At 39.6% G+C, this 27,444-nt stretch overlaps 1 protein-coding gene across 18 annotated transcripts in view; it reads right to left on the minus strand.

The window, feature by feature from the left end:
• Window positions 1-27,444, minus strand: part of BPTF (bromodomain PHD finger transcription factor) — a 47,779-nt gene that overhangs the window by 19,373 nt on the left and 962 nt on the right. For 11 of the 18 annotated variants that reach the window (XM_065034949.1, XM_065034950.1, XM_065034948.1 and 8 more), the window contains exons 2-13: window positions 15,157-15,979; window positions 12,350-12,573; window positions 10,516-10,716; window positions 9,793-9,981; window positions 7,370-7,543; window positions 7,038-7,243; window positions 4,673-5,028; window positions 4,247-4,378; window positions 3,569-3,698; window positions 3,051-3,186; window positions 2,723-2,944; window positions 189-2,493 (exon numbers count right to left, since the gene is read on the minus strand). In XM_065034949.1, the coding sequence (XP_064891021.1) occupies window positions 189-2,493; window positions 2,723-2,944; window positions 3,051-3,186; window positions 3,569-3,698; window positions 4,247-4,378; window positions 4,673-5,028; window positions 7,038-7,243; window positions 7,370-7,543; window positions 9,793-9,981; window positions 10,516-10,716; window positions 12,350-12,573; window positions 15,157-15,979 (5,098 nt within the window). Of the gene's footprint in view, window positions 1-188; window positions 2,494-2,722; window positions 2,945-3,050; window positions 3,187-3,568; window positions 3,699-4,246; window positions 4,379-4,672; window positions 5,029-7,037; window positions 7,244-7,369; window positions 7,544-9,792; window positions 9,982-10,515; window positions 10,717-12,349; window positions 12,574-15,156; window positions 15,980-27,444 lie in introns of those variants that run through there. The other 7 variants (XM_065034937.1, XM_065034955.1, XM_065034941.1 and 4 more) reach the window with 5 other exon arrangements.

Genomic DNA, 27,444 nt, shown 5'->3' on the forward strand with positions numbered 1-27,444 from the left:
AAAAATCAAAATGTATTTAAAATACCTAACCAACCAATAGGACAAGGGTTTCCATTCTACCTTTACTGAACAATGTAGAAAATTATTGAATAATAGCAAAATTTGCATGTTTGGGCACAAGCAAGTATAGCATTTGTATTTTAAAATTTAATTAATTTCTTCACGTCCTAAAAATGTAAAGTATGTACCTCCAAGTGATCCCAAAAGTTGGCCTTGGGGATGGATATGGCCAGATATCCAAGGCAGGCTTTGCATTGTAATTGAAATAGGGAACTTCTCGGATCCCTCCTTTTCTGGCCAGCTTTTTTAAGTCATCATTGGGCAAAACAAATATGCTTTTTTTACTGCTTTTGGTAACAAATTTTCTATATGATGGTAACGCCGTTCCAGAACGAGTTTTTTTGGGTTTTGCAAATTTCATTAACTTCACTTTGTCTTTAGTAGAATATTCTTTGCTGACAGTCATGGAAGTCACCAGCGTTCCTTCTGGGGTGGTCAGCGAATCCGTCACCGTTGTCGTAACCACCGTTTTACTGTGTTCTTGCACAGAAATGACGTCGACGTTACTGTCCACGGCCGGAGCGGTGAGCTTGGTGACGGTGGTGGTGGTGGTTACGGTGGATATGGCACAGTTTTCCGTTGAGGATACCACTGTTGTTTTCTCATCATTAGAAGCTACAGTCTCTGCAACTTTAAACACAGTTTTGGATTCCGTAGACACAGTTGATGTTGTCGTAGTCACTTCAGTAATGACGGTTTTTATTTTACTTTCTCCGTTAACATTCTCCGTTTTATAGGTCTGTACGCCGTTCTGATCAGCAAAGTCACTACTCAAGCTCGATTCCTCACATGAGGTTACAGGTGATGGAGCAACTTTCTTATCCTCAATTACTTCAGTTTCCATAGATTCCGTTTCACTGTTCAGGTTATTTTCTCTACAGGCAGCGTGCGTTGGCGTGGAAGCTGCGCCAAAGGCACATCTCTCAGGAGAAAGCTGTTTTTCTTCTGGTGACTGAAGACTCTCTCCAGATTCAAACTCAGGTGAACTCTGCAGACTTGACTTATTTTTGTCCTTTGTGTCCTCCGTCATGATGTCACCATTCATGAATGGTTTTACTGAAGATTCCTTATAAGTCAATGGTTTTATTTCATGTTCTGGAATGGATCTATTAATATTATTAACTTTCGGCTCAATATCACCTCCTGCCTTAGTTTCGCATGTGTCTTTAGCTAAGCAGCCATCGTTTGATAATACTTTAATGTCGTTGTCTTTTCCATTCATTTGAACTGCCGATTTTCCTTTTTCTAAGTCTCTCTTGGTTTCTTCATCTTTGCTATTCTTTCTGTCACTAACGCTATTTAGATTTGTCTGATCAAGATATTTGTTGATGGTGCTTGTCTCCACTTTCAGTTCCTGGCCTTGCTTTTGACCGTTCGCCTCAGTTAGTTTAGAGCTCAGTAAATCCTCATCAGCGTGTTCCAGACCTTTACTACCTGATTTTTGGTGAAATGCAATCTTGGGTTCGGATTTACTTTCAGTCTTTCCTGGAGTAATTTCTTCCTCCATTTCACTTTCTTGAGAGGACGTCGGTTCAATATGGGTTTTTATCGTACAGTTGTTTTCTGAATCTTTGCTCTGTTGTTCAGAATTCTCTGCTGAATCCGTTTTTCCAAGAGTGGCCCGAGCATCCTTCCTACAGCTGCTTTCAGTTACCGCCAGCTCTAAGTTCTCACGTTCACACTGAGACACTCTGGTAATAGGTAGTTTTTGTTTCAAAGGTTTTCCACTTGTTTCCAAAACATCCCATTTCCTTCTACCTTCTGCATTTGTTTCTTTCAAGCCATCCACAAAGGAACTCTCAGACTCTCCAAGAGCATCTTGACACTTCTCAGCATTCAGAGATTCAGGGTTGTTTTCTTTACCATCGTTCTGAACAGAGTTTTCACCTTCAGAGGACTGGGGGGAGTCTTCATCCCGTAGCCGGCCTTCTCTTTTCGGCAGCCTGTTTGTCAAAGGTGAAGAGGGCTCCAGCTCACCGCTTTTGGTACAAGAGATGCCGCTGATGGGCAAGCAGTCCTGTTCCGCGTCTTCGCTTTGAGTTTTATCTGAGATATAGGTTTGGTCTTGGGAAGACAAGTCAAACTGGCTTCCTTCTTGTACTTTCCTCATTTGCAGCTCATCTATGTTTTTCTGGGCACTTACAGATTGAACGCCGGCCATTTTAGCACTGGCCTCCAGTTTCATCCTTTCTAAACGCTGTTTTTCTTCTAGTGTAAACTGTTTTATTCGCCTCTCAAGTAGTCCATCTAATTTGGATGATTTTACTTTCCTTTTGTAGCAAGTCCGTAAATGAAATCCCTCGCTGACATTGATTATATCCAGTTTACAATCACTATCTTCATCTTTTACGGGGGATTCAATTTTCACATCATCTACATCCATCGGCTCTTCCTTGATGACTTTATCATTTTCACCATCGATTTCTTTTTCCACTGTGAAGAAGAAATAACTCTGAATCAATAAGCTCTCCTAACAATGAATACCAGACAGTATTTTTACATTAAGTACTAAGAAAGCAGTGGACCTTTTAACATATTAATAGATACAAATGTCTTGACAAAACCTGCTACACAGTTTTTCAAGTTATTTCTGAGCTCCTGTGCTTTTACCCATGCAAGGTTGTAAGGAATAGCTAGTTTTACAATAACTTAAGTACCCCACCTTTGTCTTTTGCACGATCTACGTTTTTGGAAATGATATCAACTTCTAGTTTTTCTTCATGTGACTTTTCTTCTTTCACTTGTACTTTCCCCAAGGTTTCTGAAATGTCATCTTTGTCTTTTGCTTGCAGATCAAGAGACTCCTTTGTTCTATCTTTCTCCGCTTTCACCTTAATTGGACCTTTTCGTTTATCCAAGTTGCATTTTTCATCTTCACTCTTTGCTATTAACAAATGAATGAAATGGTTTCAATTATACACTCTGCTACATTTTAACGTATGTTAGCCATACGTCAGTAATTTAAAAATGTAAGTAATGCAGACACTTACTTGGTAGCAACTTTCTGTAATTCGCATTAGTATTGCCAGGCAGTTTGGGAATAAACCTGTGCACGTGTGTTTTACTAATCCAGCTCCAGCCGCCATATCCCGTTACTCTATATTCCTCTCCTTTTTGCTTCCAAACCTGTTGAATATTTTTAAACCAGTAGTTTTAGTGGTGCTTTGCTGCACTATTTATACTTTCATTTAAAAACATAAGATGTTTTTCTTTTAAAAAAGCAAAAACTTCACTTACAGACCTTTTCAAGCAAGTTGAAGGACATTGCTGAAATAATGTACTAACATCAAAGATACATCTGCTGATAATTGAATTGATTCTATCATAGTAACATCTCACTATTACATGAAATTAAAATGGCTTTTAGAACCTATTTACCTAAAAGCTGAGAGATTACACATGTTCTTGAAGAGGTGGGCACAGTTCCTATTCCAATGGCAGGGAGTAACGCAGTGAAATTTTATGTTTAAAATGAAAACAGAAAAAGAAACACAAAAGAAAACCTTACCTGATGTTTGACAGGAAATGTATATTTCACCCATGTAGCTTGCTGCATTGTTTCTTCTTCTTCTTGTTTTCTCTCTTTTTTTTTCACTTTCTCCTTTTCTTCTCTTTCTATTGCTGTCATTCTGCGTAACCTAATACATATACATTTCAGTACATTTAAGTACAGGATCCTATCGGCAGATGTAAGAAATCAATCAACAGCATATCCTACCCCTTGGAATAATTTTAAATGTCTGAAGTGAAGAGGAAAGCCCAGGATCAGGTCAGATGTACCACTTGCAATAGGAACACTGTGTTTTTGGCTATTCCAGGAAGGCAAAGAGCTGCCTGTAAATGTGCCTAAAATCAGACACATTTCATTTCTGCCTCTGTGGCACAATGAGAGACAAAAGACAGACTCCACTGAACTGAGAACATTGAAATTTGCTCTTCTAGTCTCCCACAGCTTTATCACTTTGAGACTGTGGCTCAGATAAAGAAAACAACCTTACTTTGCAGGAGCAATAACACCGTAAAAATCTCGTCGTGTATTTTCAGTGTTTCTTGTTGAGAAAAACATGGACGTGCTGAACGACTGAGTAAATTTAAACATAATTCTTACAGGCTTAGAGGATCTAGTAACTGTAAAACGAAGCAAAATTCCCATATTCAAAAAGATGTTTCTGTCTGTTTAGTTTACCTAGTGTGCCCCAACGATTCCCGCCAGATCGGCAGCATGACCACTGGTTTAATTGCACATTCCAATATGGCCAGCGCTAGTGCAAATTCTCGAGGTTTGCTGCACATCTGAACAGCCTTAATCCAGTTAGACCTAGACAGGAAAATAAAACAACCACCTGAAATATATACATGCACTAATATAGCATGCTACGTTAATAAGGTTTAATGGTAGGATAAAATCTCTTCTATTTTAATACTTTACTCAAAAGTGCAATCATTTAAGCCATCCATCGCAAATTACAAACATATGATCTTCTATTTTAATATACTGAAGCACAGTGATTGGAGATCACTGATTTGAAAAAACAAAGGCCATTGCTTATTAATACTGTTGGCAAAAATACAAGTAACACAAGAGAATACATATTTTCATGTGTTAATTTACCTGTGCGAAGCCCAGTTAGGGTGAAGGAATGATGCCGGGATATTGTTTTCTAGCTGAATAATAGTGAGCCTCAAAGTGGATATGGTGAGAACTTTGGACCCGTGTACAGACCCATTCCACTTGAACTCTCCAGCAGGAGTCAGACAGAACTTATGCGAGAGATGTCGTCTCTTGTCGTGGTCCTCCCTGTGCTGGTGCTTGTTCAGTGCGAACGAATTAGTGGCGTATTGATTGTGATAAACACGATACTTCCCCTCTTGCCCTAATTTGAAATAATTGTTGATATTTCCTTTCATCACAACTTCTTTCTTTGCATTCACTCGGGAGACTTCACCTTGAGAGTTGACCACCAGAACCTTGGGGAAGAAAGAATGATTTGAAAGGTTCACTTAAGTTTCCAATATTTCTATTTACTTATTTATAATTTAGGCTTCAACTGTCTATATATAAAATAATAAAAATATCTTGCATCGGTTTGTAGAAGCAAATAACCAAGATAGTTAGTTAGTGTTCAGGGACTGTTTCTATTGGGCACAAGATCAGAGCATCCTGACACGTAGGAAGTCAAGGAAGGGAGCCAGGAGACCTGCGTGGTTAATCAGGGAACTGCTGGGTGTGCTCAAGTGGAAGAGGAGAGTTTATAGATCATGAAAGGAGGGGCTGGCCACTTGGGGAGAACATAAGGCTGTTGTCAGAGGGTGTGTCCTTGTGGCCAGGAAGCCAATGGTACCTGGGGTGGGTTAGAAGGGGGTGGTCAGTAGGTCAGAGAGGTTCTCCTGCCCCTCTGCTCTGCCCTGGGGAGACCACACCTGGAATATTGTGTCCAGCTGTGGCCCCTCAGTTCCAGCAGGACAGGGAACTGCTGGAGAGAGTCCAGCGCAGCCACCAAGATGCTGAAGGGAGTGGAGCATCTCCCGTGTGAGGAAAGGCTGAGGGAGCTGGGGCTCTGGAGCTGGACAAGAGGAGACTGAGGGGGGACTCATTCATGTTTACAGATATCTAAAGGGGGAGTGTCAGGAGGATGGAGCCAGGCTCTTCTCGGTGACAACCAATGATAGGACAAGGGGCAATGGGTTCAAACTGGAACACAGGAGGTTCTACTTAAATTTGAGAAGAAACTTGTTCCTGGTGAGGGTGGCAGAGCCTGGCCCAGGCTGCCCAGGGAGGTTGTGGAGTCTCCTTCTGTGCAGACATTCCAACCCGCCTGGACACCTTCCTGTGTAACCTCATCTGGGTGTTCCTGCTCCATGGGGGGATTGCACTGGATGAGCTTTCCAGGTCCCTTCCAACCCCTGACACTCTGGGATTCTGTAACTGTTTATCCAATATACTAAATATATGTACTTCATCACAGATTGTATAAAGAGTTAGGATATTCCCAAAGATCAACTTTAACATCAAAAAAAACCACCATCCAGGCTCCTGAGGAACAGGAACCTGTTTTGCTGCTCTGAATGATGCCCATGGAAGGACACAGGTTTGGGGAAACTGCTTTGCTAAACTTTACCCCTCCTCAGTAAAGCACAGAATTCACACGTGTAGCTGAGCAAACAAGTATCTCTGACTGTGAAAAAATGGCACAGATCACACCATTGGTCTAATTACTCGTAACTGAGTTCCAAATTTGAGGGGTTTGTGAACAGACATGCTGAATGCTACCTTACAAAAAAAAGCAGCTAAAAATGGAATGAACGCATCAAATAATATGCAGACAACTAACTGCCACAAATTCCTAACAATCAAACACTTCTTTTCCTGGAGAATCTGGGCTACTTAAAAAAACAGTAACTACAAAAAGAACAACAAACCCCCCAACAAAACAAAACACCAAAAAACCCCAACCAACCTGCAGTCAGACTAAAAGTTTACACCACCTGGCAGACATTTAAGAGACATTTCAGGTTCATTGTATCAAGCAGTGCTACAATTTTGCAATGATTGCCTCTAAGTGACCATACTCTGCCAGTACAGATTTGTTATGAACTGGATATGTGGCTGTTACCCAGCTAGTCAAACAATAATCAAACACAAACCACTGTAAAGCTGCAGTTCTGGCACAGCAGCTCGGAGAGATTTGAAGACAGAAGTGGAAGAAAACACATGTAACATTACTGGCTATGCAGTAAATGGATTTCTAACTGTTCTGACCAGCCCGTTAAAGGAAGGTGCAGTGGGTCACTGTCACACCACTCTAAACAGCAACTAAGAGAGCAAGAGCAAAGGAGAAGGAGGAAAAAAGCTTCCTGTGATATTACAATTTCATCATTTATTATTACTACTTTATTTTCAAGTACCTCCACAGTCTGCATAAAATCACTTTTATATTTTTTAAACGATTATCAGTTTTCTAAAACAGTTTTCGTACTTCTTTGAGTTTTCCAAGATGTGCACAAACCTCTCTGCCTTCTTTATACAACTTATTTGCTTCATGTGCCGCAGCAGCAACCTGCTGGCTTTTCATCTGGCTCAACTTGCTATCTGGATTTCGTAATCTTGTGAGCATTCGCGTCGAACCTGGCGTGCCTTTTCCCGCGCCTGGAGAGTCACTTCTTTCACCGTTCGATTTCTCTCCTGCCCAGGAAAAAAAGGCTTTTAAAACAAACTTAAAAACTGCAAGTTTTCTATTCATCTATGGGAGGCATAAACTAAAGAACAGATGCATAAAATGGAAGTTAGAGGCACTATTATTATTATTACCTATGTCCTCTGAAGTGTGGGATCCCCCCTCTGCATTTTCAGCATCTTCAGGTGTCTTAATGGAGTCGTTCTGTCCAGAGCCCAACTCGCTCCCGCTGCCGTTCTCAACATCTGGCTGCAGAGCTGCAGCAGATGTGCTGCTGCTGTTGCTTGGGATCATCTGCCCAGTCTCTTCTACAAAAGAACAACTTCACTCTTAGCTTTTAAACTGGATAAATGCAATTTTTCCAGTTCTAAACTTTTCATCAAAAAAAGTCAGACTAACATCCTTTGCTGGACTGGAGAGAAATACCCATAAAATATTAATTTCCTCCAGAGCGCTGTATCCATGAAAGTGTTTTTTTGTTCTGTTTCAAGCAGTTTTAACTTCTACAGCCCTGAAGAACTGAAATTCACACTTGGATGAAATATGAATACGTTTTAAATACAAGACAACTTTTTTCTATAGATGCACACACAGAGAACCCTCTACTGGCTTTGTTTTGCTTTTAGAACGCGGATTTCATGAAATTGGGTCTTCTAGAGCTTCTATGATTTTATGTCCTTTATCTGTTTCTCAAAGCACATACCTTCCCATTTCCCCCCAGTTTTCCACTGAGTCTTTGTCTCTTCTTCAGCACATTAATTCTGAGGAATCTCAGATTTCAGTTCAATTGGCACCATTCTAAATCTAAACTCTTCCTCTGCAAAATTAAAATATCAGCCTCTTCCTTACAGTCTGATGGGTCTAGATGTTGCTTCAAGCTCAGTAAAACAAATGGGTTCTTGGTCCTCAGTTGTCCTTGTTCCGTCTTGACATTACTGCCACCTCATTTGTTGCTGCTATAAGATGTCCTGCCCCGCTATGATCTTTCCACTACACCAGCAGTGAATTGCTGCTACCTAGAAATAAATCATTCCAGCTTCCCAGTAAGAACAAACCGCCAACCCTCAGAACATCATCTTGACGTTGTGCAATAGACACACAGCTCGGCTGTTTAAAAAAATACAAGATTTTTCTGTTTCTAGAATTCTTCCAAAACATCATGGATTCTGTTGTTACTAAGGTGACAGAACAAAACCTCCTTTTTGGGAAATATTCACTCCTAGCAGAAAGATGAAGCGGCAAATACTCTGGGATTCCTAGAAGACCCCTAACCTGACTGTACCTTGATTTCTGGCTGGGCCAAGTGTGTGACCACCACTGATCAACCCATTTCCCTTTCTACTAAGAGGTAAAATGGAATGGTTTGTGGTGCCTGCTGCTTGGAGAGGAGTGGAAGCACCTTAATTAAGCTCTTAATAAAAGCCTTGTATCTAAATTGTATTAAACAAGGATGGTGATGTGCTGTCTAGCTCCGCATTCTACTGCTATTTTCCCCCTCTCTGGGGGAGCTGCCTCACTGATGCTGGGTCGGTATCTCTCGCTCCCTCTGAAATGAGAGTCTCAAACTGAAATTTCATAATAGGAACACAACTATCACTATGAATATAGCAAATTAGACTTGAGGAAGAACACACATTTTCCTACATATAGAGCCCACTAATTTAAAAATAAGCTAGAAGCTTTGGAAGGAGGAAAGTACCAGTGAAAGTATCATAAAGAAATAATTATAAATATAACTGAATCTTGAAAATAAAATAGGAACTCAAATGTGTCTGGAACAAAGTTATAGGATATGTACCTTTTTCCATTAAGAACTGAAAATAAAACTCTGGTCATTTTAACAGTAAACAGATGTTTAGAATAACATTTGGTTACTTAGTAAAGCTTGTAATAGAATATAATTCTAAAATAGTGCACTAATAGTTTATGCTACACCTCATCAAGTCCCATTTATTCTTAAATCTAAAGTTTGTTTGTCTGGGTTTTTTCATTAAATAGTGTACATTACTACTTTTGAGTCACTGACATGGCAGAACAAACCAGGTTAAAACAGAACAAGAGCCTCTGTGCCTATAATCCTGAAATCTCTCTAAAAATCTTAGCACCACAGTTTTAATCTCGACATTTGAGTACGACGGTTTACTTGTGTGAATGAAAATACTTTGTTAGTAATTTATACAGTAAATGAGAGGTTAAAATAATAAATTAGCCAGCAGCAAATTAGAATTTGAAATAAACTTTGATAGGATGCTAACAATCATTATGGATCATATGGAAAAATAAAATATACAGAAAATAGAACATGAAAAGCTTAGCCATAGTCATCTTTGGAAGGCATGGAAACAAATGCTAATATCATGGAGGACCACAAATTTCAAGCACTAGTTGCAAGAAAATTAACTTGGAAATGTTAATGACAACGTAGCAGTAAAAGATGGCACTGCAAGCAAACAGCATGAGTGATATACGCTGTGAATGGTTTTAGTGGATGAACCAGATAGAAAAACGGAACAGATTCCCCAAATTACAGAGGCATCGGTAGCAGTGCCCTCTGTACCTGAGAGTTCCTGGGGGAGCTCTGATGCCACCTTCTTCTCTGCCACGTTGTTGCTATCAAGGGTTTCTGACTGACACCCCATTGCGTCCTTCCCTTCAGAGCAACTAGTCTCTCCTGCAGAAGGATTTGTGGTGTTGTCATCAGTGCTTGATGTCACACAGTTACTTTTATCCCCAACGACTGTTGCCTCTATAGTAAAACGCACAACAAAACTTTAGGGATGTTCTTTAGTATGTCTTGGGATGCAATTTGGCATCATCCATAGAAAGCAACTTCAGCAGCTTTGTTTGATAATGCTGAAAAACATCGAGTTTTTTTCCTTTCCTCTTTTTTTTTCCCTAAGAGATCGTATTGTCCCAGAATCAAAGAACAAACCACATAACTCTGTTGAAGAAAACAATATTAGAAATGATGTAATATTGCTTACTACAAACATGTTTGATCACAACCTGTGGGTGCCACCTGTACCTCAAGCCAAGGTATCCACAAGCCAGCTGTATTTCACTTGAAAAGCAGGAAAGTTGGGGACACCACTTAACAAGAAAAACAAGTGTAATATATAACCCCAACGGAACTGACAAATATCACCTATTATTTAAAAAATAGCGTAGAGAATCATACAAAATAAATTAACCTCATGTACACTTAAATAAATGTGAGGACCTGAACTAAAGTTTCACTTTACTGAAATGAAGTTGTCAAACACAGTCACAGTTTCTTTACCTTCTGTTTTCGCTTTTTCCCCATCTTGCTCAGTGGGTGTTTCCTCCGTTTTATCTTGCTCTCCAGACTCTTCCTTGCCTCTCTCAGCATCTGTCTGGTCATTATCAACGTCACTTTTGGCCTTTTCTGCTTCATCATCTGCTGCGGTTTTATCTTCCACTATTTCTCCTTTTCTTGCTCTGATAACGTCCAAAATTTCATCTGCAATAGAAAGTATGTTGTCATCAATAAGCAACAAACCATCACCTCCGGAGCCACTGAGCAGAAATAACGTGGCATAAATGACGCTTCTTTTCAACGAGACAGAAGATAACATCCAGCTTCTCACCACTTTTTCCCCACTTAGAAGAAACCACTCCAAAGATTTCATTATTGATCTCCCAGAGCTATGCATTTATATAGTCACGAATTAAATCAACTTTTAAACCTGAATATCTAATCTTCACGTCTTCCCTAGAACCAAAGTTCAAACCTTCACAAATTTATATTGCTATTTACTGCTCCAAGGCAGATAAACTAAGCTGGTGGGGAACTGCAGAGGAGATAGACATTCTTCCACGCTTGCCAAAAGAGTGAAGCTCTAATATTTTTGCCACCCGTTGGACTGTCAAATGCTTACAAGGAGTTATACATATAAATATATGAAATAGAAACATCAAGAAACATTTGACAGTTAACACAGCTCCACTCCAACACCTGGAACGATCGCAATCTGGCACATTCTGAGCATATTCCTTGGTGCCACCTCAAGGCATATCAGGGATAAGAGGGTCATGAAGGGCAGTCAACATGGCTTAATCAAGGGGAAGTCGTGCTTGACCAACCTCATTGACTTTTATGAGGACATAACAAGATGGATGGATGATGGCAGAGCGGTGGACATGGTCTGCCTTGGCTTCAGTAAAGCATTTGACAGAGTCTCCCACAGCATCCTCACAGCTAAACTGAGGGAGTGCGGTCTGGATGAGCGGGTAGTGAGGTGGAGTGTGAACTGGCTGAAGGGAAGAAGCCAGAGAGTCGTGGTCAATGGGGGAGAGTCCAGTTGAGGCCTGGATCTGGTGCAGTGCCTCAGGGGCAGTGCTGGGGCCGGTATTATTCAATATATTCATCAATGATTTGGATGAGGGAATAGAGTGCACTATCAGCAAGTTTGCTGGTGACACCAAGCTGGGAGGAGTGGCTGACACGCCAGAGGCTGTGCTGCCATCAGAGACCTGGACAGGCTGGAGAGTTGGGCAGGGAAAATTTAATTAAATAGAACAAGGGCAAGTGTAGAGTCTTGAATCTGGGCAGGAACAACCCCAGGTTCCAGTATCAGTTGGGGAATTACATATTAGAGAGCAGCGTAGGGGAAAGGGAGCTGGGGGTCCTGGGGACAGCTGGGTGACCATGAGCCAGCACTGGGCCCTTGTGGCCAGGAAGCCAATGGTACCTGGGGTGGGTTAGAAGGGGGTGGTCAGTAGGTCAGAGAGGTTCTCCTGCCCCTCTGCTCTGCCCTGGGGAGACCACACCTGGAATATTGTGTCCAGCTGTGGCCCCTCAGTTCCAGCAGGACAGGGAACTGCTGGAGAGAGTCCAGCGCAGCCACCAAGATGCTGAAGGGAGTGGAGCATCTCCCGTGTGAGGAAAGGCTGAGGGAGCTGGGGCTCTGGAGCTGGACAAGAGGAGACTGAGGGGTGACCTCATTAACCAACCTCATTAGCCAACACTACACAGCCGTGCAGGTGCACCTGCATGACGCTTCTTATCAACTTCTATAATCTTCTTATAAGAAAATAAACTAGTATTTGATCCAAAGCGCAACTTCTATGCCCATTAAACAAAATATTCTCACCATTTGCTGCAGAAAGGAAAGACTTGTTGCTGCCCCTTGCTTTATTAGTAAGGTCTTCTGTCACATCCATGTGCCGATGAATTTCTTCACGCATTTCTTCCAGAGTTTTGCATAGATCAGCTTCCCAGTAATCTTTGTCCAGGCATTCGATTAACTCTGCCAGCTGTATCTTTGTGCTATAGTACCAGATTTTCTTATCCTTCTCACTTTCTGAATCTTCCTCTCTGTAAGAGTATATTTTAAATATTAATTTTAAAATATATGGATAAGTGACAAAAACTAATACCAGCCGACTTTTTGCTAAGAACTATTAATTGCCAGTACCCGAGCGTGAATAAACAAGGCACATAAGGACAGCGATATGCACCCAGCCCAGTACCCAAACACTCCTCTCTCGCTCCCCTCAGAACTTCTCACGACAATTTGCTCAGGGAAGCTTTTGAAGAGTCTCCTTAAAACTGGTTTGTCCAATCTGGCAACAAAGTTTATTCTCATTACATTTACTGCTACTGTAACCAGTAATCTGTTACTAAGTCTCAAAGGATTTGCAACGAGGAGGGCAGGGCTCCTGAATCCATACAGGGCAGCGCTCCTGCCTGGTCAGGAAACAGCAAAGTCAGGAAATTCAAAGCACAGATCATCACATTCATAAAATATTGCACATTAGCATCTGTACAGCATCCACCTGTGGGAGCTCCAGTCGGGTACAAAAGAACCATCATAAGACCCTTTGAAAAGACCAAGAGACTTCCACTTTTTTCATCTGGGGTTCTCCCTTATGGCAACTTAACCACCACTGATCTACTAATTTTCACACTCTATTTATGAAACAACTGTAATATTTGCAAAGCAGAACGCTACTAAAATAAGGCAGCTATGAAGTTATTAATGGCAATACCACTCAAAATTCAACTACTAATTTGTCAGAAACATTACCACAAAACAGACTTTTGGTTTTGATAATAAAGCCCACTGTATTGCGAAGAAATACTATCATTTCTCTCATAAAGGCCTTTGCTCATGCAAAGCAACTGATTATACTTTACTCATTTACTATTCGAAGGCACCAGTAACTTTCCCTTAGTTTTAGCAGATTAGCATGGTTAAGTTTATCAAGTTTTCCAAGAAAACAGCTCATTTCAGGAAGAATGCCCACATACTGCACATCGAAAAGGAACAGCTGAACACTGATGATCATTTGAGTCTATGGAATATTCTGTGCCTCTAGTCTTCCACGTTAAAGAAAAATTATTTAAACCGTGTTTCCTCTAAACCAAGGAAGTTATTTACTAACAATAATAGTAAGGGCAGCACCTTTATTATTGTTTGTGAACAAAAGCCACAGAGGAGGAAGATAAAGGCCAACACCCAGAAACTAAGATGTAGGGGAGATGAGAATGCACAGCTTATACGACAAGAGGAAGGAAAAGGGTACAACAAAATGCTTAAGGAAAAAGGCCAGGGCAAGCGTGCCTTGTGAATTATCCCTGGCAATGTCCAATGCAAGCAGTGAGAGCGAGACACGGGCAGAGCAGCAATGGTGAGGCTGCTTTGCTCCTTACACACGCTGCAGAATATAATGCTGTTGCTAAGTTTATATTTTTATCATTTCTTAACTCACCAAAAAGGGAACTTTAACCTTTCATTTTGAACTCCTAGCTCATTACACCGTTATTTGCTACATAGATATGCCATTTATACATCTTCCTATATGACCTAGATACGCAACAATGGGAACACTATCCAGCCTCCCCATCCCATCCCGTACAGCTGTGCTGTAAGTACCATTTGCCAGCGAGCACCTCAGGCACAGAGGCTCGTACACCTCGTGTAAATTCTGACAGTGATCATCCAACTGTTTTCTTCTTTTCCTACTTTCTCCCCGCACTTAGCAAATCTGAAGCTGGCACAGCTACACTAATGCAGCCAGGATGTGCACGTGTATCACCTGAAAACCCCAAGAAGTGCCTGAGTATAGAGTATAAACCCCACAAAAGAGCGTAAAAGATTCCCTGCATCTTTTAAAAGATTACCTGACACTACTGTGGCATCTATAACCCACAGAAACTAAAAATAATCAAACATGGATTTTTTTTCCACGAGTGTGAAAGAAGAACACAGGAAACAAAGAGCAGTGATAATTAATACTTACAGCACCAGCTAACAACGTGTTAGAGAAAGAGCACTATATTTTAAAGGACTAAAACCAGGAGATGGTGTAAAACATAAAACAGTAGATGGCTTAAAGACAGGCATTTCTTGTTATTTTGACTTTGTTTATACCTACAGAAGTGTTCACATACGTCTTCTGCATTCTAGTTAATAGATACAGCAAATACCTTCGGGTGCCTCTGAAAGTCTCAGTTTTAAAGGCAGATGCATCAAACCAGCACCGGTATCTAATACTATCGAAGCAGGTGACAGTATCCCAGAATTACTGTCCTATACACCATGTCATCACAAAGAGAGTTAAACTACTTTTCAGGAACTTTTACAAGAAAGTGGAGAGTTCTCCTTAAAATTCCCTTTCTTTTCCTCACATCCATGTGTTTTAGGTACATTGATATTAAGCCAGAGGCCATGCCTTTTCCCTCCTTTTTATATATAGATTATGAGAACATTTAGTTTGGAGAAAAATGATGGATTAACTACATGGTCCTTAGAAGTCTCTTTACAAAACAGCAAGCGATGGTCTTATCTAAAGAAAGAACCATTTAAAAACGGCAACAGCAACTTACAGCATATATTAAAAATACATTCCATACAACACGATTGTTCAGAAAACACCAAATGATTAGTTTACTTACATAATGATTCTTCTGTTCAGGAACCAGTATTTTCGCCTATGCCGGTCATATCCAATCGGCTCGTGTCGAATGTACGGTTTGTTTTTTTGGATTTCAGCGACACAGTCAGTTACTCCAGGCACCTTGTGTGCTACGCAGACCTCACACTGCCACTCGTCTTCTGGGACCTCTTCAAGAGGTGGTTTCACGCACTCCAAATGGTACACGGCTGAACACGTTTCACAGCAAAGCAAATCCCCAAGTTTGTGACAAACCCTACAATGATCATCATACTGAATGACACCTTCTGACATTAACTCTTCACGTGCAATGTTTGTTGTAAGAAACTGATCCACTAAGAACTGCAGGACTTTGATTTTATTCTCTACTGGTCCATAAGGATAGTCCTCTGTCTCTTGGAAAGGAAGAACATGATGGTATTCCTTGTCACTCTCACAATATACCCGCAGAACCTCTGGCCACGTCATTCCATCTATGAAATACAAAGTGGAATTAACGCTATCTTTGAGGTCAGCAGGTCCAAAGGTAGTATTTGAAGTGTCTTCTTCACGCAAAACTGCTTTTAAAAGCACTATATGCATCTCTGCCATAAGTGTGCACTGCTCTTGACTTACCAGAGCAGCACAGAAGTCCTCAAAACGAAAAGGAGAGAGGCGTAAAACAGTGCCAAAGTTCCTCAGTACCTCATAGATGGCAATAACATTCATTATATGCTCACTAGGCACCATTAAGTCCTCTGAGGATTTAGGAAACTCCAAGGGCGGGATATCTTTCTCTTCCAATATTGGAGAACGAGGACGATGCACTCTTTGTCTTCTCCTACCTGCAATAAGAAACAACAATAAGGATTTTGCCATTCACAGGTCAAGACGTTTAAACACCTATCATCAATGACTCTGTCAAACTTTCCAAACTGTTACAAATTAAGGATTTGCATCTTCACTGTTACATAAACGTGATAATTCAGCTAAGAATCTTATATTTTAATTAACAGCATGAAAATACACAAGATATCTGGAGTTTTGCTTCAGACACTTAGAGCAGTTGCATTTCCCATATAAGACACATCTACTGAGTCTTTAAAATGATGTCTAGAATTTTAATTGTTTAAATTAGTTAAAAAGACATTTCCCTCAGCAAAAATATTAATCTAGAATTTTTTCTTGTTCTTATTCTGCATGACTAGTTTATCATTCATTCTTGGAATTTTAATGTTAAACTTGAAGCATCAAGGTTCAAACAAGAGATATTTTATATTAAAATATTGCAAGCTATTCTCCTATCCAGCAACAGTATACAGGAAAGATCATTTCAAGCAGACGTCTTCGGACATCGATTTCAACCAAATTAAAATACAAGAGAGAAGCTAAATCACTTCGTCCTCTGTTTTCTCCTGGATCCCCCCAAGCCAAAAACAAACGTTAAACGTGAAATTTTATGAAAATGTTTCAGGAACTCCCAGTTTTTCAAACCAAACAAATAAAACCCCACCCCCATGTGTCAATCAAAGAGGAGAGTTATCCACAGAATGGGGAGGGGGCAGAATTATGGAAGGACAAAGCCAAACACAAACAGCTGTTCTGAAGCGCTGTTTCACTACCTAAAAGACACTGAGCATAATGAATCCGGTCTCAGATGCTAATTCAGATGAGATGCTACACTTTCTGCCCTCTAATTCTACTGTCCTCAATACCAAGATGAAGGAAAAACAAAAGAGAAAAGTTTCTGTACTTGGCACTACTAGACAGATGAAATATTTCAATCTTCTATCAAAATAACAAAAAAGTATCCAGCTACACGCAACTATTCTACAACTACCAGTTACAGTATTAGGATGCACAGAATCACAGAATCCCAGAATGTCAGGGGTTGGAAGGGCCCTGGAAAGCTCATCTGGTGCAATCCCCCCATGGAGCAGGAACACCCAGATGAGGTTACACAGGAAGGTGTCCAGGCGGGTTGGAATGTCTGCACAGAAGGAGACTCCACAACCCCCTGGGCAGCCTGGGCCAGGCTCTGCCACCCTCACCGGGAACAAGTTTCTTCTCAAATTTAAGTGGAACCTTCCTTCATTTAAAAACTAGCAATAAAATCATCCTCTCAGTTTAAAACTAGAAACTGACATGAAAACTGGTTTTAGGTCTTCTGGTAAGCAAACTATGAACCCAGTCAACAACTGAATTTCATAATTATCAATTCTACACAGAGAAGTGGTTGGCAGGTTGCGTTTTATCCACAGCAAAAATCCAAAAGAAAAATGCAGCTGTCCATAACAGCAATTCCATATGCACGCTTGAAAAAAAAGCGACATACGTTACACATTGTGTGATCTGAGACTGAAGAGCGACACAATCTGTATTGTGGAATTTTAAACTTTGTATTACTATTTTTTAATCAAATCCTGTGCGTACAGACCTTCTCCAAAAGTGGGTCAAGAAAATGAAGAGATAAAGGAAGTTCCAGTTACCATCAAGAGGAAATGATTCTCTGTGGCATTTGTTCAACCCACCCTGCTCTCTCTAATACTCCCACAAATACCAGAAATAAGACTGATGGGGAATGGGGGGGAAAGAAAATATCCTGCTAAGGTAGGCAGATACGCAAAGACAGATCCTCCTCAATCTGAAACACCATCATTAAAACTTGAATGCATTTTAAAGTTACAAAAAAGAAAAGCTACCTTCAAGAAACATCTTGATGCATAATGGACTGTTTATCAAATGATTCCAGAAAAAAAATGAATCAATCATTAGCCGGTGTGGCAAGATGACACCAGATCCACCTCTTCCTCTCAAACTTTAAAGAGTGAAATCTTATGCAACAAATTACATGCTCTGAAACAATATAGAAGATGAACTGCCAGATGTTTCCATTACAGAAGTAATGGGTCAACATCATCTGCATATAAAAATAAATTTCCAAGTTAAGTTTGAGTTCTGACAGTGGAAAATGGAAGAATGCTTGTGGGACTGTCTTCCAATGTGCTTCTGCACACATCAGTGGAAAATGTTTAATCATGGCAAACGCACGAAAACACAGGAGTTTCATAGCCAGGCGCAAAGCAAACGTTCTGACAGCAATATTTAGATTAAACCCAACTTTTCTATCATCGTGATCCAAAATCATATATGCATAAACCTGAGTTGGTTTCTCTACAAGACCCCAAAGCAAAACCCACGCAGGCTCACAGATTAAAGTCCTTTATGGCCCAGAAGGCTCCTCCAGAACGGCAGAACAGGGCAGGACGAGGCCCGGCAGGCGGCCGTGCAAGACAAGGCAGAGCAGATACTCTGAAATCACTGATGCTCTTCACAGAGCTCAAACGTCACAAAAAGCAGGAGAAGCTATAAACTCAGATTCTTTTTCAGCGTTTGCAACCGTAGCAGAATAAAGCTGTAAAAGAAACAGCCCTTCTGGAAAGCAAGCAGCAAGAATGATCACCCCGGCTTACCTAAATTAATCACAACTGGCAAAGCCCCTCCCCAAAATTTCAGGCAAAGATAAACCCGAATGAAGGAACACTGCTGAAAGAAGCAAAGACTCCCTGTTTCCTCTCTTTCGTTGTGATTTTCTCCTCCAAGAATAAAGTCATAATTGCCTTATGCAGCAGATACTGCATCTCAACACCCCCAATCCGTTCTGTAAACCACACACTGCACCCCAAGAGCTCTGATAATTTATCTTTTCAGACACTGAACTGCTTTGAACAATTCTACACTGCATATAAGCTAAAAAAGTGAAGTATTCAAAGATGCAGAATATTTTAGAAAGAAATGGTACCCAGACATATTTTTCTTGAGTGGCTTGCTGGCATAACATTTCAAATATTTTTCCCCTTTCTTTCCAATTTCACTTTCAGTTTATCATTGACATTTGGTGCACCCAGGCTGAACAGAACCTGAAGTCCAGAACTTTGAAGGATCACAAAGTGTGATTTAGAAATTGAGAAATTCCAGACAATTTCTGCTTCAACATATTTCTGTTTGATGTACAAACTGCAATCTCAATAAATACTCCAGACACCTTTAAAAAACAATCCCTCCTCCCCCCCCAATAAACCAAACCAATAAAATCAAGCAGTCTAATCTCCAGTGAAACTGATGGACATTCACTACCAAGCTGCTCCCAAATCCTGAACCAGTCTCAGTGCTGCTGAGTTTAAATGACCAGTGTAGGCCAAGGGAATCTGACAAAACCATGTCAAAGTGCCAGAGTCCCTGTTTTGAGCTGAAATGTTCACATTCTGCTGGTTGGTTGGATAAACCCTCCCCTCTCATTCGCTCAGACAGCTGAAGAAATGCAGGTTTGAACTCCAAGTAAGGACTCTGGGCTCGTTTGCAATTCTGATCATAACAATTTCTTCTTTGCTAATTACCTGCAATGTGCTGCCAACCCAGATAGCTCACACTACTTAGGAGCAGCTTCAACTTCTGGGAAGGTTTTGAAGATCACAGTTCATGTTTACCCAACTGTTCTTCATACACACACACAAAAATCCCTCAAATTTGGAAAAATGTTTTCCTACAATACACATATCCAACTTCTCAAGCTCTTCACTTCTAAGGAAAATCTTCTCTTTTCCACAAGGCAAACCGTGCAATGCTTGAATTTGATATTCACTGACAGATATAAAAACAAAACAAAATTGCGGTCTCTTCAAACATTTGTATGTTCAATTTATTTCACTTTTAATTATTTTAGAAATTCTGAGATTTGAAAACAACCTCTTTTTTTTTACTTGTCATTCATCGTGGCTTTGCCCTCCACTGGGAACTCTGAGTACTGTATGTGACAGGTGTTAACTGAAATGTAATTAAATTGATTCAAAGTAATCAATTTAATGATCTCAATTTCAGTATTTAAGAGAGAAGTGCAAGGTTGTGTAGGCTATGCAATTGATAATTACACAATAACAAAGAGTTATTTTGATTTTGGACACTACATATCTTCATTACATTCATATGTATTTAAAATAATATAAGGAAGTGAAACAGTATGACAAATTCAGTGCAATGACCACATTGAGCAGTCAGCAGAATTACACTGTTGCTCTCTTAACTTTGTATTACTGCATCACCTACTGCCAGTAATATTTTTCAATTTATCTTGGTATCAATAACTTTGGATAAATAATTTTTATTATTTGTCATGAATAATTTCCCATGTGTGGAAATGTCCCAGGTTTTTGTTTTAAGTAGAAAATGAAGTGTGTACTACTTTGTCTAAAAAAGTAACATCAGGAGGGTTCCAGAGCAGGTATACCAGAAGAAGTTAATTCTCCTTTAGGCACCACCACCACTTCACTGGACTTTTAAGCTGAATCTAGATATATCTACTCTCAATTAAAGAAAAATCAATTTACTCACACTGAAGTTTCCCAAAATGGACTCGAGTTTTATTACACATAAATTGTATACTTCTAAGATCATTTCTGCATATTATCCAAATCCCTGAATCAAATTCCACTTTCAAGTTTGAACCAGTGCAAAGAGAGAAAACGACAAACTTCTACGCCATCCAAATTCCATAGCTTTATTTGGAAGGATAAATTGATCTGCCAATAGCCTTCTGCTGCCACGACTGGACTATTTACAGGATCCAGATCATCTTGAGTGTCTCAGCATTATACTTCTATCTAGCATACGCTTCTTTTAAATCACATTCCTTCACTAGTTGTCTCCAAAAGTGATGAAGTAGTCTGCAATGGTTGCCTCTCCCTATTTTGAATTCTCTAGTTGAAGAGCTGCCTGTAATTAAGATTAAAGAGTAAACAATTTTATTCACATGGCACATTTAATTATAGATATTGATAATTATAGTCTACACTTACCATTATTTATTAAAATAATTTATATTACAAATATTTAAGCAAAACACACTAATGATATTTGAAGTAAAATGAAGTTACTGAAGTAACAGGCTGAGCACCCAAACCCAGGATTACTGAAGCACTTTAAAAAAAAGTAAACCCTTGCTTTATTTATTTTATTTAGTTTCTGTCTATTCAACCTATTTGGTTCAAATGCTGACCCCTTTAAAAATTCAGAAATAGAGTTTAATGGGATCAAAAAGCTCATCTCTATTTCCATTCACAGACTGAAAGAAGAAAAGAGGAAGTCGCGTCTGTTCTTTACCACAGGACTATATGGAACTTAACTGTTCTTTAACCACCTTTAACATATCTCTGGTTTATATAGACAGTTTTAAAACAGAGTATCTGAATGATCTATTTACATCAGTGTCCAGAATACAGAAAGGTTCTACCGTGACTAAATATGACTTTCGGGCTCTTTGTGCTTTAGTTGTATTGCAATTGCCATCCACACGTAGCCTAACAAAAACCCCAAAAATCCAGTTTTGCCTCGTGTTACTTATGTTCCACATCCCTTCACTCCAGATGTACACCACTACTTAACACGGCCTTTCAGGCCAACGGATTTCAAGTCATGTTCTAGTGTTTGGTCCTACATAACTAATACTCTGCCAGAGCCACTGTCTTGTTTAAATGGGGCCAAAGTGGTACTTGCACCAGCATGACCTAAAAAATAAACACCGGTTCCAGCATTTCTCGATTAGTTTGCAAATGGTCTCATTTCTCTTCCCTAAAAACCTTCCCTTTCTCACCACTTGGGCACTAAGGCTCCAGCTTAAGAATTCCGGTTCTCAGCTGCAGTGAAGAGGATAAACTTGATAGAGAATAGGGGAGAGAAAAGACAAGACAGAGGAGTTTCAGATATTTCAGGAGTCTGGCACAGGAGGGGTAAAAAATGAACAACAAACCCTATGAAGGAACACTCCACAAAATTGACCCCAGCAAGTGAAAAGACTTCCCATTTTACCCCAATAAGAGATTATTTTTTGGCTTCAAGTTCCACAAGTCAAGTCTAACTACACTACTCTTAAGATAAAAGTTCATGTTTAGTAAAACAGAACTGGGTTGGTTTTGTTTTCCAGATCATGAGTCACTACAGAAACTTCTCAACATAGAGACCCATTGGTGGTTATGTGATGTCCCAAAAGCAGGAGTACTCCTTAGTTATTCCTTCCTGCAGGAAATTTTGACTTTTGGTGACCCTCCCAAACTCCCCAGGACTGTCCCACTTTTCTTTGGTTCTAATAAACACACAAGAAATAGAGAGTCCCTGTCTCATGTTACTACTTTGCACTATGCAAGTCTCAGATGAGAATGTACAGCAACACACAAGTTCTCCTCAGGTATCACTGAGAAAACTGAAAATAGTTGATGAAAATGCATAAGAGAACATTTTTTTTTCCAGACCAGAATGCATAAACTGGATATAGCTACATGTTTATCACAGCAATATCCAAACTGGTTCCTTAATTAAAAGTCAACCTCTTGGGAGAGCATTTGCTCAGCTTATACCAAGGAAGAAAAAGCAGTAAAATCAGTTTAACATAAAATAAGAATATATTATGAAAAGCAGCACTAAAATAGAAAAATCTAAATATTTTTTCTTGGGTTGGGCCAAAATTAAAGGCTTTGACTTACACAAAACACTTTTTTTCCTTTCAAAAATGCCAACATGACAATAAACATATTTCTAATATCTACAAGTCAAATAATCTATTCCAGAAAAAAATTCTGAAAGAGTAAGATGCATTTGTAACTACTTATAAGTGCAGCTCCAATTTGAATATTGCTCTGCAACAATTGTACCTCACCCAAATGTATTTATTTTGTCGGGAAAGAAGAAAACAAACCAACCACAAACCAGATTAAACTTAAAATATAACCCAATATTCAAAACAGTTGAAGACTATATACTAATACTATATGCTAATAGTAGCAGACTTCTAAATCCAACCAATGTTCTCTACTGGTTTTCCATTAAGAATTTCATTTCTCACCATTATGGCCATGAGTACACCCCCAGCAGGAGCCGGAAATACAAACTCGCATGTTCCGTGGCATCACTTGAACATTTGGATAACTAATGCAGGTCAAGCAGCAGATAAGATCCCACATTGTCATTCTGAGAAGTACTCAGAGTAACAGCCCTTTTGTGCCTACAAGCCAGACCAGAGGGAAGGAAGAAAAAAGTAGCACTAATACAACAATTTTCTGGACCGTTCTGGTAGACAATTTCTTAGTCGGGGACACTCAGGATAAGCTGTAACTGATAGCAGAGACCAGCCTCAATCTACTAAAATGCACATTTATTCACCTTATACCAGTCCTGTGCAATACAACTGTCAGGTACCGAATTCTATTGCACACCTATTAAAAAAAAGTTTGCACAATAAACTCAACTGCAACACATTAAATTATTCTACCTTTTACAACACACTCTGATAATGGGGCTTCTTAGAAAGATGACTAAGTGACAAATGCTCTCTTCAGATAACTGCAAATTTGCACATCAATACAGCAGAATCAGCCCCAGATTTACTCCTTTGGCCTTCTATGCAATTTCTTTGCTGGGATTCATCTTCGACATTTTTCACGACTGGCATGATGAACTAGCGACAATTCCTCTAGAGTACAAATCAAAGTTCAGATTACTAAACGGTAAAATACGAGTGTGCCAGATTTAATTTAGAGAACAGGGTACCCCAGGTGAGATGTGTGGGAAGGTGGTAAATCATGGCACAGACAGACAAAAGCAGCTGCCTATCTTACTGTCCTATCTCAATGTCTCCACTTTAACAGTTCTTAAGGAGCATGAAAATGTGTTAAGATAGAAAATTACTACAGACAAACAAGATGCAGCACCTTGTTTCCAGTTAAATTCCGTCACTCAGAAGACAAAGGCACACTGGTGAACTACTGGTTAACAGAAGCAATGGTCAACCACTGCAAATATTCAGACTAGCAAAATCCATCTAAAGAATGTATTTAATGCACTTTAAGACAAATCTTTTGGCTCACGACTCCACCGTTGTGGATTTGCTTGTTAGATAGACTGATGATTATTATCTTGGTCAAAATCTAGATGTATAGCTCTTTCTAAGGCTAGTTTTCCTAGTTTTTGAAGAAGGAAATGAAGAAACAAAAGGAAGGACTTCTAAGCATCTTGATTAAATCCTTTTCTAAAATTCTGTGACATGCAGAAAATACTTGTTACCTATAAAGCAATTGTGACAAGCCTGAAGTATAACTTGGAGTGGACAGGTGATAGCAAAAATGTTTAGTGATACAAGGTATATAGGATACCCATCCAAAAAATACATCTCCCTTCTGGGGACACAGAGGTATAAGTGAGAAGGGACATTACACACGCTTACAAAATCCCTCTACCAAGAGTCTGTCCCGCAGAAGTAAATGCAATGATAAACATCATACGTATTCACACAATAAACTTTCACTGTACCATTATTAAGCATTATATCAAACGCATTTTACCATTTTCAAGATTTTGCTTCTTTAAATACTTGAATAATAATACAGTAAAAAAGAGTAGCCCTACATCCAGGTTCAAGATACATTGTAAATGCCCCAGCAGAGCCCAAAAATTGAGCATTTCTTGGCTAGAGACACTGCACTGGGATCTTTTAATTCATTGTTCAATCTAAGTCCTAAAAAACTCTAAGAAGTCTGTCACCCATTTAAGCGGATGTGATTTATGTGCAAAACCTTGATTAGTAGGAGAGTTTGATTTGGATTGCAATTTTTCAATGCCCTGCTCTCAAAAAATAAACTCTTCAGCCCCCAAGACTACATCCTGAGAGCGGTAATAATTCAGGTTGCAGGTGACTGAGGGAAGACAAGTAGGGAAGGGATCGCTCAGCATCTCTAGCAGGAAAAAACAAACAAAAAACCAAGCAGGCACCCCACAATTGTGCTAGGGGCCAGTTTAAAACAATGGAGGAGACACTCCCTCAAGCCCTCCAGTTAACCACAGGAACTCTGTCACTGTGTATTACAATTTGTATGGTTTGAAGACAAATGTATGAAAGAAAAAAGCCTGTATCTAAACATAGCTAAATTCCAATTCTGGCCCCGCATGCACCTGAGTCACAGAGCACCGGGGTCCGTGAGGGAACTCCGAAGGTAAATCGCTGCCTGTCTCCCCTGTTCTTCACACTCTGCACTGGTCACTGTCAGATAAAAAGATATTGAGGTTGGGTGAATCTTCTCCTTGCCTGTTAGTGCTGTTCTAATGTCAAGTATCTCTTCCTGGATTATGATAAGAGTAAGATTTCAATTAGTGCCACCACTGCCTGGCAGTGCTCACAATGTAGATATCTGTTCAGCAGAAAAAAAAAAAAGACAGAGACTGAGCTGATGGAATGAGAAGTTCCGACTTTCTTTGCAAAAGGGCAACAGCATGTCTGGGAGAGAGGGAAAGAGGGAGGGAGACCTTTGGGCAAATACTGAACTGATTAGAACAGCTAGTAAATTGCCAAAATAACAACACAGATGTTTTAACTATCAAAAGTCAGTATTTAAAGAAAAAAAACCCAGAACATAAGGATGAAAATTATTACACTTAAACTTAGCTTTAAAAAATTAACTGAAATTACCCTGACCAAGAGAGAAATCAACATATAAATTAGCAAAATGGTTTCTGATACACCTAAATACCACATAAAACCTGTCTACACTTGCACAACAATGCACACAGAGGTATCTTGTTATTTGCCAGAACGCTTAAGTACATTTCAAAGACTGAATACACCCATACTCTGTAGAACTCATTTTAAACCTGGATGCTCATGTAAAAAGTATTTTCCTGACCTAGCCAATTAACATAATAAAAGTATTCCTGGACAAAAGCACCGCCAAAAAAACTAATAAAAATTAAAGTTACCACAACTAATCAGAAAATGAAGGGTTAAAAGTCAAGAGAGTACTTTCAAATATTTTTTCTTCTGAGAAGCCAGACGCCAATTTTTAAAGTAATAATTTTTTTAAGAATTCAATTTGATAGGAGGACATCCCTGCAACAGGTAACTAACACCTTAAAAAAAAGTTCTCTCTAAATTAAATTAATTTACTAAGGCATGTACTTATTCTGATTCACTTTCTGAGCATATGGATACAGGTTTAAAAAATAAAACAGACCTACAGACACAATTTTAAAAATCACTATCATGAAGTCACATAAGGAGCTGATACCATTAACTCACCCAAATAAAAACAAATGACACGTTTAGTAGCCGCTTTTAAAAGTTGGACTTTTTAAAGTTCCACCTTTTAAAAATCATTAGCTAACTACTCAAAACTACACTCCTTTTTTAATGAAGATGCAATGCATTTACACTAACAACCTGTTCCTCCCCCCTTCCAAACTGGCCAAATACTTTCACAACAGCAGTGGCTGTTATCCTGCAGCCCAACTCGGGAAACACTCTTAGGTTATCCCTAAGTTTAACGACTCTCCTGGTTCAGAGACTTGAGAAAAAAGAAATCCTAAACTTGAACTCAATTCTGGAATGAACTAAAATAAATCCAAAGTCCTTAAGTTTCAATAAAGAATTTTTAAAGCTTGAAATCCACATGGTTAATTAACTAATTAAGGACAAACAGAAGTGCAGGCCTTAAAATCTGAGCCCAGATTTGCCACTAGAGGTTAAAAATACAATCACAATGATGTTTAACAAGTTTTAACCCCAATATGAGTTTTAAAGGTTGCCATACCTTAAGGTAAATGCAGTATTTCAAACCAAGACTTTTGACCCAACCTCCACCTTTTAATCTTTGTGTTTAACTAAAACTAGGTTTACACCCTTGCAATGAGGCCCTGTGCACTTTTCTCCAAACTATAACAATGCAATCTCCATTTTGAACAATGCACCTTATTTTCCTCCTTGTAAAGCTAGTTTTGTCTTAAAGCCAATAAATGCTGAATCCAGTTATCCCTCCGACTTCAAGAGCCTGAAAATTTTCAGTGCTCTTTTTTTTTTTTAAGCCACTTCGAGTTGCATGTGCTTCCCTTCCTTTTAACATCAAGTTATATTTGCAAGCACAAGCCATCCTTTCCTGTATATATTTGAAAGGACCTCTTTGCAAGGCATGCATCTTGGTTGGACCTCTTTGCAAGGCATGCATCTCGGTTTTTAAATATGAAGTGAATGCCCCCCACACTTTTGACATTGTTGCAACGTGCATTTCTGCAGTCACCAGAATCTTCATGCATATTTGCAAAGCATCCCCTTGTTAATAGCATGTACTGCCCGCCCTCCCTTCATGTGTTTGTGAGCATCTCCTAATGCTCCTTCAGATGCTCCGCATCCGTGGGGCTGCCGGTCGTTAACGTGCAGACCCCTCTCCCTGTGAGTGCTTGCGGGCATCCCTCACACACGCACGGGAGGAAGAATGCGTGC

Source organism: Columba livia, chromosome 18 (genome assembly GCF_036013475.1).
Source record: "Columba livia isolate bColLiv1 breed racing homer chromosome 18, bColLiv1.pat.W.v2, whole genome shotgun sequence".
Taxonomy (NCBI): domain Eukaryota; kingdom Metazoa; phylum Chordata; class Aves; order Columbiformes; family Columbidae; genus Columba; species Columba livia.